The 14435-nt window shown below is 34.0% G+C and overlaps 1 protein-coding gene across 1 annotated transcript in view; it reads left to right on the top strand.

Annotated features, from left to right (window-relative positions):
- LOC149804738 (calcineurin B homologous protein 1-like) overlaps positions 1 to 7871 on the top strand; it is a 47178-nt gene extending 39307 nt beyond the window's left edge. The window contains exons 6-7 of the mRNA XM_089943707.1: positions 673 to 753; positions 4029 to 7871. Coding sequence (XP_089799833.1) covers positions 673 to 753; positions 4029 to 4082 — 135 coding nt within the window. The 3' untranslated portion in view covers positions 4083 to 7871. The remainder of the gene's footprint in view (positions 1 to 672; positions 754 to 4028) is intronic.
- The last annotated feature ends 6564 nt before the right edge of the window (positions 7872 to 14435 follow it).

Genomic DNA, 14435 nt, shown 5'->3' with positions numbered 1-14435 from the left:
GAATTGGGTTTGTTCTGTGAGTTGTAATTTGCTTCTGATTGAGTTGCCAAAAATTAATTGTGTCCCCTTGTTTTTAATTATCATTAGTGAATTTTGGGAAGAAATTCTGTTTATAGCAGTGTAATTTCTGTTATTTATGATTATCAAATTAGCACCAGAATTGACTACAGGACATAAAACATCTTTTTTAACTTTCCAGTTTCCATTTTGAAGTGAAAATTGACATAAAAGTCAACATTTTACTCTAATTACTAATGCATCATATTGAAACAAAATGTGGGAAATAGTGTGAAGTTAAGGCAAGATGAAGTGAGCTTCACTTTTTGGGCATGTTGAGGTGAAATGAAAGATTGAAGGGTGACTATTTTGACATCATCACCCCCTAGCATAGAAATTGCTTGCCATGTGAGTATATATCAAAATAGTGGTATCACTTTCCACCAACTGCAGCAGCAACAACATTTCTGTTTTCTTTTTAACAAAATTAATCTACAGTATGATATTTTGTACAATGATTGTCCATAAATTGAAGTGTGGTAAAAGGATAGATAATGCAATTGTGCAATAGATGTGAACTCACGTGAATGGGGAATGGAAAGAAGAAACATTTATTAAAATAACAGCAAAAATCATTGATGCACAGATTTCAAGTATGTTCATTTTCTTTTGCAGTTGTGTAGCATAGCAGACAGGACCATTGTGGAGGCCGACCTGGATGGAGATAAGATGATCTCGTTTGAAGAGTTTGCCAAGGTTTATCATTGACAGTTGTCATTAATTATGTTGTAATTCATAATAGTATGTTGAAGGGAATGTTAAACACTGCTAAGAGACATTTTAGAGCATTGTGTTCCTAACATTTTGGCTTAGCCAGTTGACCATATGCAAGACAGGTGTCATACTCCAGGGACAGGAGTGGCAGCATCATTTTATGTCCATTTTTTCAAGGTCATTGTCATGCATAATACATGTAACATGGATTTTACACTGTATGATAGAGGTGGAGAAAATATTTAAATGTAGACAAAAGATTTTAAGTTGTTATATGGAACTGATGGATTTTCCTTAATTTAGAAAGAAACAGTCAAAGATGCCAGAACATTTGATGGCCATAGTTTTTAGCTCATCTGGCCATAATTCCATGTGAGTTGTTGGCATGGTACTGTGCCCTTTGTGATTTATCCATTTCCTGTCAACATTTCCTATTTCTTTCAACTTCTTTTCTAAACCACAAAAGCAGATTCAAACAAATTTGGCAGGGTGATACTGGTTTGCCATCAGACACAAGCACTGTTACTAAAAGTAGATAATCCTTTGCACAACTTTTTCTCTAATAGACCCACATCAGAATTTGACCCAGTTTAATAGCATAAATTTGCATAAATGATGCTGATCAGCCAATGAATATGGGCACCTCTACTAACAGTAGAAAAAAAACAAACTTAAAACCAACACTCATTCAGTGCAATTTGAACATTGGGCATCTTAACATAAAGCCTTTCAGGGTTGTACAAATGATGCCAAGTCACCATCATGTATGACCATTGTTACTCAAAGCTGAAAAACCATTAAATGACTTTTTCTTAAAAACTTGTCAGCAGAATTGGTAAATTGTGACTGAATAAGGCAAAACTAGAAACAGTAGTAAACAGTTACATCCGAATCCCATGATACTTTCTGGTCCACTAATTTCTCTGACCATATTATGACAATCTTCTTGAAAATTTAATAGAACCTTTCAGACTTCAAAACTAAGTACAGAAAATGACAAATTCTTTGTCTAATTACTAGATAAAAATGCCCAAGTTATTAGAGAATCGCCTAATTGAAAGACAGTTTGGTTTCGCTTGTCACATTTGAAAATTTCCTTGATATATCATCACAGACTAGAAAGGAAATCTGGATATCATGATTATATTTTCTTGAAAAGTAAAAAAAATGCAATATTGGAATAGTTTTATTTTGTTTTAAACCAGATATTTGTGTGTCAATTTTGTTACCCAATTTTGGACAGAATTTTTTTTCTTTCAAGGTCTTTACAGTGAAACACATAAATGCAATAAAATGTGAGGGAAAGGATCTGACAGCTGTTGAGATCATTATTTTTGACACCAATAGTTGTTTTTCTTTCTTCTGATTTTATATTTCTTTTGTAATAAACTCACGGCCATGTAGGAAGCTGGCATCACTTGTATTTGAATTTAGTCACAATCAGAATTGATGAAAGTGGGTATATTTGTTTTTTTTATTTTATTCATTTCCCAGTGTAGACAAATTTTTGCATTGTCATAGTAATATTTTGAATAAACTGAAATTTTATATTCAAAATAGTTTCACTCTTTAAAACTTAAGTTCGTTTCAAAATATGACATTGGTGTATGGAAGAGAATTTTGTTATTATTTGTTTATTTAAAATAAGTATTTATTTCATTACTTGTTTAATTGGTACATTTATATATTCACATTATGTTCAAACTAACATGAATTTTTTATAAAACTTTAAATGTTGTTGTTGTTGTAGGGTTTAACGCCATTTTTCAGCACGCGATAGGCTATACATGGCAGCCAGTATTAATGGTGGAGGAAGAACCCGGGAAAACCCCGGAAAGAACCACCGACCCACGAGAAGCTACTGGCAAGCTTTCTGACATACCCACATTAGCCGAATCCGAGACTCGAACCCAAAAACTTTAAATAATTAGCTGAGAAAAAATACATGAACGAAAGTGCAGGTATGAAAATTTTGACTTATTTTGGCTAAAGTGATTAATAAGGCCTAATTCTTGAAGGAAAAATTTCTTCTTTTGACCGTTTGACAAAATTAGTTAAATGATTCATAATTTAGGACTATTACCAACCATTTAGAAAAGGTTAAAGAACAAATTAATCAGTCTGAAATAAAAAGGAAAAAAAACTGAATGATAAAAGTAATGACACTGTAGCATACCCAATTCACCAAATTTATGTTTGCACAACTGATAATGATATGCAGTCCAGTATGACTGCATTGCTAAAAAAAAAAACTTTTGACCACATCTTTTTAAAATAAAATACACTTCAAATTTTGATCAGAATTTGACAGAAAGCATCATTGTATGAGGTCTAGAAAAATGTGTACAGCTGATGCAGATCAGCTGGCCAATATGGCAGGTTGTTCTTAAATACAGAAAAACCTTTTAATTACTTATTGGAAATGACAGGTACTCACCCCCAGCCACCCCTGGACAGTGACCCAGGATTTCCTCATACAAAATCTATTGTCTGGCTATAACTGCAAGCATAGTTTGATCAGAAAATTGAAGAGCTATTGTCATTTAAATGTTTTACAACTGATCGTTGACACCCTACCAGGGATTCTGGGTTTCAGCCAAGCATGACACCCTTCATGCAGATGGTTACCAGTAGCAACATGACTACAAAGTTGCATGAATTTCCACCTAGTATTTTAGGAGGTGTGCTAATGGACAGACAGAAGGTGTCACAATGGCTATCATTGAAGTGAGGGCATAATATAGGCTGATGATGATCCACCATTGAATATCACTAAAGATAGTAGAGAAACCTTCAGATTTTTTATCATCAGTCACAAGAATTTGAAGAAATCTGACAGTAAATACCCAACTAAACTTGATTTCTTCACCAATTGACCTTCCATTTGGCATTCATTGTTTTGTCAGACAATTGGATTTCTTTACTATTTGTTCTGGTATTGGCATTCATCGTTATGTCAGGCTAGTTGATTTCTTCACTGATTTCTCTGGCATTGGTATTTAGCGTTATGTCAGATTGGTTATTGATTTCAGACCTGCTCTGGCTTTGGCATTCAGTGTTATGTCAGACTAGTTATCTATATCAGACCTGCCTGTGCCTCTTGTTCTTTCATGGTCATGTTTTGTAATTTTTTGTTATATTTAATTCTAATATATTGTATCTAACATACTATTGTTTATTGTCACTCTGCAGGAAATATTTATTTTGAATTTCTTGACAGTAGCTAAATATTTTCTTAACATTTGTGTCATTTTCAGGTAATGGAAAGAGTTGATGTGGAACAGAAGATGAGTATACGATTCCTACACTAGGCACCAGGGGACTAGTCAGAGATAGAAAATCCATGAATGGGATGCTAGAAATCCAGATGATACTATAATTGTAAAGCAGGACAGGAGTCTTCTGTATAGTCAGAGAATATTATACAATTATTGACTTTTGCTGAGGTAAACATGAAATTTTATGAACCAGTTAGTCTTACAGTGACTGTAGTGAAATGCATGTCATGGAAATGGTGCACATGTTCATAAAACTTCCTGCTCACCTAAAGCATTCTGTATCTGTTTTATTTTGGTATAATGAAAATGGTTTTTCAAGGGCATCTCTACATAAAAATACTTACCATGTCATGACCCTACAGTATCATGAATTATTATATGCTCATTTTTTTCCCCGTTAACTTTACATTGTCAGAATCATTCAGTATTCCCCGATACTGAATGCGCGCGACAATACACATATAGCATTCACGTGAATAAAGGAACTACTTTTTATTGTAAACAAACAATGACACAGACACCAGCACTTTTGATTTTTAAACAAATCATATGCACTCGCGTAAGAGGCTCTTTACGTTGTGGTGGTTATTTAAATTTGTTTCTGAATGAACTAAAACATGTTTCGTGGACTGCAAAAAACCCCAGCTGTTTTGGCACATTCCGCATTGATACAATGTTACGGATTTAGGCTAGCTACATTATATAAAAGACGGACGATTATGTCCTTACAAAAAACATACAAGTGACCAGGCATATACTGTCTTCTTTATCTGGTGATAAGAATGGCAAAATAAAATATACTTACAGTTTTACATCCTGAATTTCCTCAAAATGTTTTTTCTTAATTCTGCAAATCCGAATTACATAAGCCATGTCATAGGTTTTCAATCTGGATTACACATTTCGAAAGTGTGCTGTAATTTCGATGATAAGTGCAATTGCATCCTCCTTACTGCACTCAAAATGAAATACACATTAAATTTCATAGCGTTTTTTTGAAAATTGCAATTGAAAGACTTCGTATTTTTCCCACGTTATGATTTCAAACATTCAGTGACAGAAACAGAAACACATTTGCAGATGTAAACAAGCTTCTCCCGCGCCACTTCAATCCAATGTATTTCATGTATAATTTGCACAGACGAATCCAGTCCAAAATCACAAACTTTCGTCGAATCGAAACAAAATACCAAAATATATTCACTCCAGATCAAATGGAAAAGTTGTTGCAATGCGCATTCATTCACAATATGACTGCAAATTGTAATTTTAACTAGACACGCCATTTTCTTTCGAAAGTTATGTCGACCGCGCAACAAGTTCAAATTTGTCTGGGCGGAGCTATATGCACATTAATGATGTCATTTTGTAATGTCAAATCTGCGCTTGTGTATTTAGTTTGGAATATGGCATTCATTCATTACGTTGTTTATTGTAGTGTATTTTGTTTATATAATTAAACCTTAGGTAGAATAAAAAAATGAGCATATAATAAAAAGGTTACTGCATTTGTATGGAAAAATATGAACTCGTTTTGTCAGAAGGATATACTGCACTCACAAGTTTGTGCAGTATTCATTCCGAAAACTCGTTCATATTTTCTGATACAAATGCAGTAACCTATAAATATTACCTATCACATGACATATCAGCCAGTAAAAAAGCATGGGAATCATGTAATAATCTTGTTATTCTATTTATTATATATGTTAAAGTGATTTATTATTTTTATTGTTTACAAAGAGAGAAATTGTTTATAGCAAAAATAAAGGCTTATAGTTCAGCCATTTATGCCATGCATTCATGATGCAGGTCTTTTGATTTAGACAAAAATTGTAGAAGTTGAAATGAGTCAGTGAGGACTGATAGGGTAATGGGTTATTATTACTAGTTAAATTTATGAATGCAGGAATATTGCATAAATTTATTATTATGAGTGCATGTATGTGCGTTTTTGTACTTGTTATCTGATAAGAAACAATGGATAAATGAAATGTTAAGATATAAAATGTTTATTTATACTCAGTTATGTCAACTACAGTGTCATCAGAGGCTTTTTATTTTCTTCACACAATTACATTGTCTTGGTTGAGATACCTCAAGCTACTAATGCATAAGGCAGTCACATTTTCAAGGCTCAATCAGTTTGGTTTTGTTTTTAAGGTAATTTAATACTCTGTATCAAAATTACTGTTGCTAATTCCATACCTGTAAAGGAGATGCTTAAATCTTATTTCTGTTGTACATTCAGGGAATACGACTAAAAGAAATTCTCATTTTTCATAATTTAATCACTCAGTATCAATTACAGATGTCACATGTATTATGCTGACACCATTTATCTTGTGATGTGTGATGATATATCCTGCCAGCATTTCCAAATTTTGACTTTTTGATTTGGTTAATTCTTATTGTTATCCCATCTTAGGTTCAACAGATTTGTTTTAGCGTTTAGGGAAAAATTATTGCCAATCAGGACTTTATTTAACTCTTTACCTCATGTGAGCGTATATTTGGATGCCTTTATCCCATTGTTATGGAAGCGCCTTTTGAGGCCTCTACCCACTTTGCATGGAAGTGAGTTTGGATGCCTCTACCCCCTTCTCATGGAATGCCTTTGGATGCCTGCTGTAAACATCAGCCCTACTAGATACTACATTCATTTCGGTAATTGACCATTATGTCAGATCACATGATTGCTATTTAAAATTTAGTCTTAATCTGCTAATTAAAGTAACTGTCTTGGATTATCCACTCTCCAGAAAGGAGACCATGGATTTCATTCAGTACTTTCTGGAGTTTGGATGCATGAAATCACCACTGAGAAAGCTCCAGTAATTTAGGTAAAGGCTTTGATGTTGATGTAGGCAACACTGAGTTTTTTTGACTTATCAAATTCAAATGATTTAGTGACGTAGACATTGACAAAGAACTGGTAGATTTTGATGTTGAGAAATGGCAGCTTCACTTGTTTGATGGTGAATGAGTTCTCTCAAGATTTTAAAGCACAAAAAGTTCTTCAATGAAAAATAATCATACATCTACAAAGATCAGATTTTTCTAAAAAAATTCCATACATAATGTGTACCAAAAATATAAATGGTTAAAATTGATGTTAAACGTAACATATACTACACTGCTATAACAGTTAATGGACATGCTTATGAGCATTTAGTCAAATAGGTAACGTGTTATATTTATAGCCCACTGCACAGTGTGAATTAGGTAAATGTGTATCAACTGCCTACAAAGCCATACACTCTATGAGGTAAAGGGGTAATGTGTCATTGTGAATTTATTTATGCCTAGACCAGTCTGTCTCATGATTTTTAGCTAAGCTACACGGACACATAAATGCTACATAGTGCTTCTAAATCCACCTCATCATCACTGATTTCTGTTCTGTAAGTACATCAAAAACTTTGAATGAATTCTTTTAGAGAAATTTTTAGGTGGTGTTAAATTCTAGAAGTATAGACATGAAATATTACAATGGAATGATGGACTTGGTCTGTACTTTACAGGCCATGTTTTTTTTTACATCAAGTTTACAAGAAGAAAGGATAAATCAATAACCAATGAAGAATCTTTGCATGTACATGGCACTTCTCGCTCATTACTGTGTCTGTTTTTCTAACATATCTGAGACGTTCCATTCTTCATATCCATGACATTTCTACAGATGTCATAACACCTGTAGTATTGGCTTATCTGTATGCTTCAAGGCAGAAGATGGTAATCGAATGATTGTTCTACATCAAGCTGTTCTTATGTTGTATATAGGTATATGCTATTTATTCCAATAAAGTATGACAATTTTAATATTTTGTTGATTTTAATACGTTCCAAGCCCTTCATCATGTTTTGGTCAGCCAGAAAGTCTAATCACAGCTCCATGCCAGTGTCGGCATAGGGATCTATAAATTGATCCTGTCAACATGCTTAATACAGTGTTGAGGTTACTTTAAATTCATTTATCTTTGTAGGTGACAGTTTTCAACAGTTTTTATAACACTTCATACAGTATCTTTATCGGGATCTATAAATTGATCCTGTCAACACACTTCATACAGTGTTTATATATGGATCTATAAATTGTTCCTGTCAACACACTTCATAGTGTTCATATAGGGATTTATAAATTGATCCTGTGAACACGCTTCATACAGTGTCCATATAGGGATCTATTAATTGATCCTGTCAACACGCTTCATACAGTGTCCGTATAGGGATCTATTAATTGATCCTGTCAACATGCTTCATACAGTGTCCGTATAGGGATCTATTAATTGATCTTATCAACATGCTTCATAGTGTCCATATAGGGATCTATTAAGTGATCCTGTCAACATGCTTCATACAGTGTCCGTATAGGGATCTATTAAGTGATCCTGTCAACATGCTTCATAGTATCTCTATAGGGATCTATTAATTGATCCTGTCAACATGCTTCATACAGTGTCCGTATTGGGATCTATTAAGTGATCCTGTCAACATGCTTCATAGTGTCTATATAGGGATCTATTAATTGATCCTGTCAACATGCTTCATACAGTGACCATATTGGGATCTATTAAGTGATCCTGTCAACATGCTTCATACAGTGTCTATATAGGGATCTATTAATTGGTCCTGTCAACATGCTTCATACAGTGTCCATATAGGGATCTATTAAGTGATCCTGTCAACATGCTTCATAGTGTCTATATAGGGATCTATTAATTGATCCTGTCAACATGCTTCATACAGTGTCCATATTGGGATCTATTAAGTGATCCTGTCAACATGCTTCATAGTATCTATATAGGGATCTATTAATTGATCTTGTCAGCATGCTTCATAGTGTCCATATAGGGATCTATTAAGTGATCCTGTCAACATGCTTCATACAGTGTCCGTATAGGGATCTATTAATTGATCTTATCAACATGCTTCATAGTGTCCATATAGGGATCTATTAAGTGATCCTGTCAACATGCTTCATACAGTGTCCGTATAGGGATCTATTAAGTGATCCTGTCAACATGCTTCATAGTGTCTATATAGGGATCTGTTAATTGATCCTGTCAACATGCTTCATACAGTGTCTGTATAGGGATCTATTAAGTGATCCTGTCAACATGCTTCATAGTATCTATATAGGGATCTATTAATTGATCCTGTCAACATGCTTCATACAGTGTCCGTATTGGGATCTATTAAGTGATCCTGTCAACATGCTTCATAGTGTCTATATAGGGATCTATTAATTGATCCTGTCAACATGCTTCATACAGTGACCGTATCGGGATCTATTAAGTGATCCTGTCAACATGCTTCATACAGTGTCCATATAGGGATCTATTAAGTGATCCTGTCAACATGCTTCATAGTGTCTATATAGGGATCTATTAATTGATCCTGTCAACATGCTTCATACAGTGTCCATATAGGGATCTATAAATTGATCCTGTCAACATGCTTCATAGTATCTATATAGGGATCTATTAATTGAGCTTATCAGCATGCTTCATAGTGTCCATATAGGGATCTATTAAGTGATCCTGTCAACATGCTTCATACAGTGTCCGTATAGGGATCTATTAAGTGATCCTGTCAACATGCTTCATACAGTGTCCGTATAGGGATCTATTAATTGATCTTATCAACATGCTTCATAGTGTCCATATAGGGATCTATTAAGTGATCCTGTCAACATGCTTCATACAGTGTCCATATAGGGATCTATAAATTGATCCTGTCAACATGCTTCATACAATGTCCGTATAGGGATCTATTAAGTGATCCTGTCAACATGCTTCATACAGTGTCCATATAGGGATCTATAAATTGATCCTGTCAACATGCTTCATACAATGTCCGTATAGGGATCTATTAAGTGATCCTGTCAACATGCTTCATAGTGTCTATATAGGGATCTATTAATTGATCCTGTCAACATGCTTCATACAGTGTCCATATAGGGATCTATAAATTGATCCTGTCAACATGCTTCATACAGTGTCCGTATAGGGATCTATTAAGTGATCCTGTCAACATGCTTCATACAGTGTCCGTATAGGGATCTATTAATTGATTTTATCAACATGCTTCATAGTGTCCATATAGGGATCTATTAAGTGATCCTGTCAACATGCTTCATACAGTGTCCATATAGGGATCTATAAATTGATCCTGTCAACATGCTTCATACAATGTCCGTATAGGGATCTATTAAGTGATCCTGTCAACATGCTTCATAGTGTCTATATAGGGATCTATTAATTGATCCTGTCAACATGCTTCATACAGTGTCCATATAGGGATCTATAAATTGATCCTGTCAACATGCTTCATACAGTGTCCGTATAGGGATCTATTAAGTGATCCTGTCAACATGCTTCATAGTGTCTACATAGGGATCTATTAATTGATCCTGTCAACATGCTTCATACAGTGTCCATATAGGGATCTATTAATTGGTCCTGTCAACATGCTTCATACAGTGTCCGTATAGGGATCTATTAATTGATCCTGTCAAAATGCTTCATACAGTGTCTATATAGGGATCTATTAATTGGTCCTGTCAACATGCTTCAAACAGTGTCCGTATAGGGATCTATTAATTGATCCTGTCAACATGCTTCATACAGTGTCCATATAGGGATCTATTAATTGGTCCTGTCAACATGCTTCATACAGTGTCCGTATAGGGATCTATTAATTGATCCTGTCAAAATGCTTCATACAGTGTCTATATAGGGATCTATTAATTGGTCCTGTCAACATGCTTCAAACAGTGTCCGTATAGGGATCTATTAATTGATCCTGTCAACATGCTTCATACAGTGTCCATATAGGGATCTATTAATTGGTCCTGTCAACATGCTTCATACAGTGTCCGTATAGGGATCTATTAATTGATCCTGTCAAAATGCTTCATACAGTGTCTATATAGGGATCTATTAATTGGTCCTGTCAACATGCTTCATACAGTGTCCGTATAGGGATCTATTAAGTGATCCTGTCAACATGCTTCATAGTGTCCGTATAGGGATCTATTAAGTGATCCTGTCAGCATGCTTCATAGTGTCTATATAGGGATCTATAAATTAATCCTGTCACCATGCTTCATACAGTGTTGAGGTTACTTTAAATTCATTTATCTTTGTGGGTGTCAGTTTTCATGGTTTATTTATACTTTTGTCTGTAATTATGCCTCAGACAGAAATGGCATTACCAGGAAAGAATTTAATCATTTAAATTTTGATTTGTAACCATGAAATCCATGCAATAAAGTATACACCATAGATACAATTTTGATCAATGTATTTGAGATAATTTATTTGGAAAAGGGTATGGCCATTCATCCAAGTAAGTGATTTGCATACAAAATTCATGTTTGTAGACTGACAAGAGGTTCTGTTGCATCCGATATTCACATTTATGAATAGGAATACATTTTATGTATGAAAGTATGGGATATGAATTTAGAAAATGCTTTGTTACTCAGAACTCTCCAGATAGAAAACTCTGACTTTTAAAACAATTCAATCTTCTCAAGTCTCTGAGGGTAGCATGGTTCCAGGCAAATTGTTCTCTTCTTCTGTCTGAATTTCAGAGTTCAAATCTACTGTGTCCACATGTGCATGCATGGAGATTTTAGTATGATGTTGTGTCATTTACACCTAGATATGGTCTAATTTGAGTTTGTGCTGAGCCTTAAATAATTTGAGATTACTATCTTTATTTTTGCATTTTTCAAATTCAGTGACCTCTTCCCACAAGCAACATTACTATTATAAATTTGTTAAAAAGATGGGATGAAAGATAGTTGGACCCACATGTTTGGTGCCTTGTATTAATTGTTATAGCAAACAGCTGAAATGGTATCTATTTTAGGATCACTTGTAATTGCAAGCAGCTGCTGTTCCCGAATGAAATCATATACTTTTTTATATATTCCCTTTTTAGATCACATATTACATTGTTCTTATATGAAAATGTTTAAACTATCATCTTTTATTAGAGTTTTCAGACATCCTCAATTATTTTCTTAAAAGTTTGCTTTCTAACTTCTGGACAGTCATGCTATGTAATTTGATTTTTGACCACAATAAGATCACAGACTGTTTTCATTAGGAAACCAAATTAATTTAAATCTGTGACTGGTATTTGATAAGCGAATAAGGCATATACTGCCACTGTGAAAATTTGTTGCAATTTTCATATTATCAGTCATAGTTTCACACAAATACCGTTTTTTTTTAAAGTTTGAAAATCATTTCAATTATACTTTATATAAATCTATTAATTGCAAGTTGGTATCAATTAATTGGCATGAGATAAGAGTGGTTCTTATTGGTTGTGTGTTGAAATTGTTTCCTTGAACATTCATAAAAAGTAAATTATAAAGTGATAAAACTGGTATGCATAAACTTTAATTATTGTCATTTAAATAAATTTTGGACATCATTTAATTTATCCTATGTAAGCAATGTCATGGTCAGTTCCTTGATAAATTGTATTGTTGGTGCCTTATCTTAATTATTAAATGTGCTCTAATAAATATTATGGATCGATAAGAGAAGTTGTGATTAAGTACATTATGAAATTCACATAACACTGAATCTTTTTGTAGATATGCAAATCAGTCAAATGAAATATTACTTCATTCAGGTAAATTACATTGGTTGTATATATTGGTTAGTGAAAGCACTTTCTTGAATGTTCAGTGAGAGAGCTTCTGACCATGGTGCTAGAACATGAATACAAACTCTTTTGCATGTAATCATGAAAACCTGAATTGTAAGAATAACACACAGCTTGCACTTCATGCTCATGTTCACACAACAGGCCATTTTATCAATGACTGTTACTTTGCAAGCTTTTTCTTCAGTCTGTTGGAAAATGAAGGTATACATCAGAGTGAACCATACTTTAGGTTACTGCATTCGTATGGGAAAATACGCACAAGTTTTTCTGAATAATACTGCGTGATTTTTGGAATGCAGTTTTAGTTCGTAAAAACAAGTTATAATTTGCCATACAAATGCAGTAACCTTTTTTTTCTATACTCATTTTGTTTTTCTATCTAAGGCTTATTAATAAAAATTAATACACTACAAAAAAAAATAATCGAATTTATGCTGTATTCCAAAATAAATACACAGCTGTAGATTTACCAGTACACAGTATCAATATTAATATACACATAGCACTGGCCTGTGACCTTTGAAATTTGTTGCGTACTCGACATTAGCTTTAAAAATTCATAGTTTGGTCTGCTTGAAATTTATTGTCATATTGTGAATGAATGTGCATTGAAACAGCTTTACCATTTGGTCTGGAATGGATGGATATTGTTTTTTGTCTTGATCCAAATCAGTTTTGCTTTTCTGCTTTTGATGGACTGGAATTATTAGCCGAGTCAATTCTGTAAGATGTAATTTGAGCAGTGGACTGGCATTGAATCAACTGCACCTCTGTTCCATCATTGACTGTTAGAATCATAATGTGTGAAAAACATTCATTCTTTTAATTGAAATTATCAAAAGATGCTATGGAATATCAGTCATTTCATTTTGAATGGAGTAAAGAGAATGTGATTTCTGTTGGAAAATGCATTCGAAATCACAGTCAAATTTTGCGGTATGTATCATATTTGGAACCCATGAAATGGGCAATGTAATTCAGATTTGCAGAACTAAAAGTTAATTGGAGGAAATTCAAGATGCAAAAATAAGTGCATTTTATTGCCATTCTTATTACCAGCTAAGAAAGATGTATACCCTGTCACTTGCATGCGCTCTGTTGGAGAGACCCCGGCTAAGTATATGACATGTATAGCTTCTATCGCTACTCAAAATCCAAACATTGTATCAAAATCTTAAATGGGGAAATTTGCAAAGCAGCTACTGTGTGACAGCTAGCAGAAATAAAACGTTTTATGTTGGCTTATTGGCTCTGAAGCTCATAATTTTCTACCAAAACCTTCAGTTCCCTTTTTTCTTTCTTTCAAATTTAGTATTTTGACTAACTTGTAAAATGGTATTATGTGATAGATACGTGATAGCCCATGGTCTCATTATACTATAGACCATATGGGTGTGATAGATGTGTGACAGCCCATGGTTTCAATATGCTAGAGACCCTATGTATGTGATAGCCCATGGTCTCAATATACTAAAGACCCATGGTATGTGATAGCCCATGGTCTCAATATGCTATAGACCCTATGTATGTGACAGCCCATGGTCTCAGTATACTATAGACCATATGGGTGTGATAGATATGTGACAGCCCACAGTCTCAATATGCGAGACCCTATGTACGTGATAGCCCATGGTCTCAATATACTATAGACCCATGGTATGTGATGGGCCATGATCTCAGTATACTATAGAC

This window comes from Sinohyriopsis cumingii, chromosome 2 (genome assembly GCF_028554795.1).
Source record: "Sinohyriopsis cumingii isolate HCF-2022 chromosome 2, ASM2855479v2, whole genome shotgun sequence".
Lineage (NCBI taxonomy): Eukaryota > Metazoa > Mollusca > Bivalvia > Unionida > Unionidae > Sinohyriopsis > Sinohyriopsis cumingii.
The sequence above is the reverse complement of the archived record's forward strand: the minus strand, read 5'-3'. Positions and strand labels throughout refer to the sequence as shown.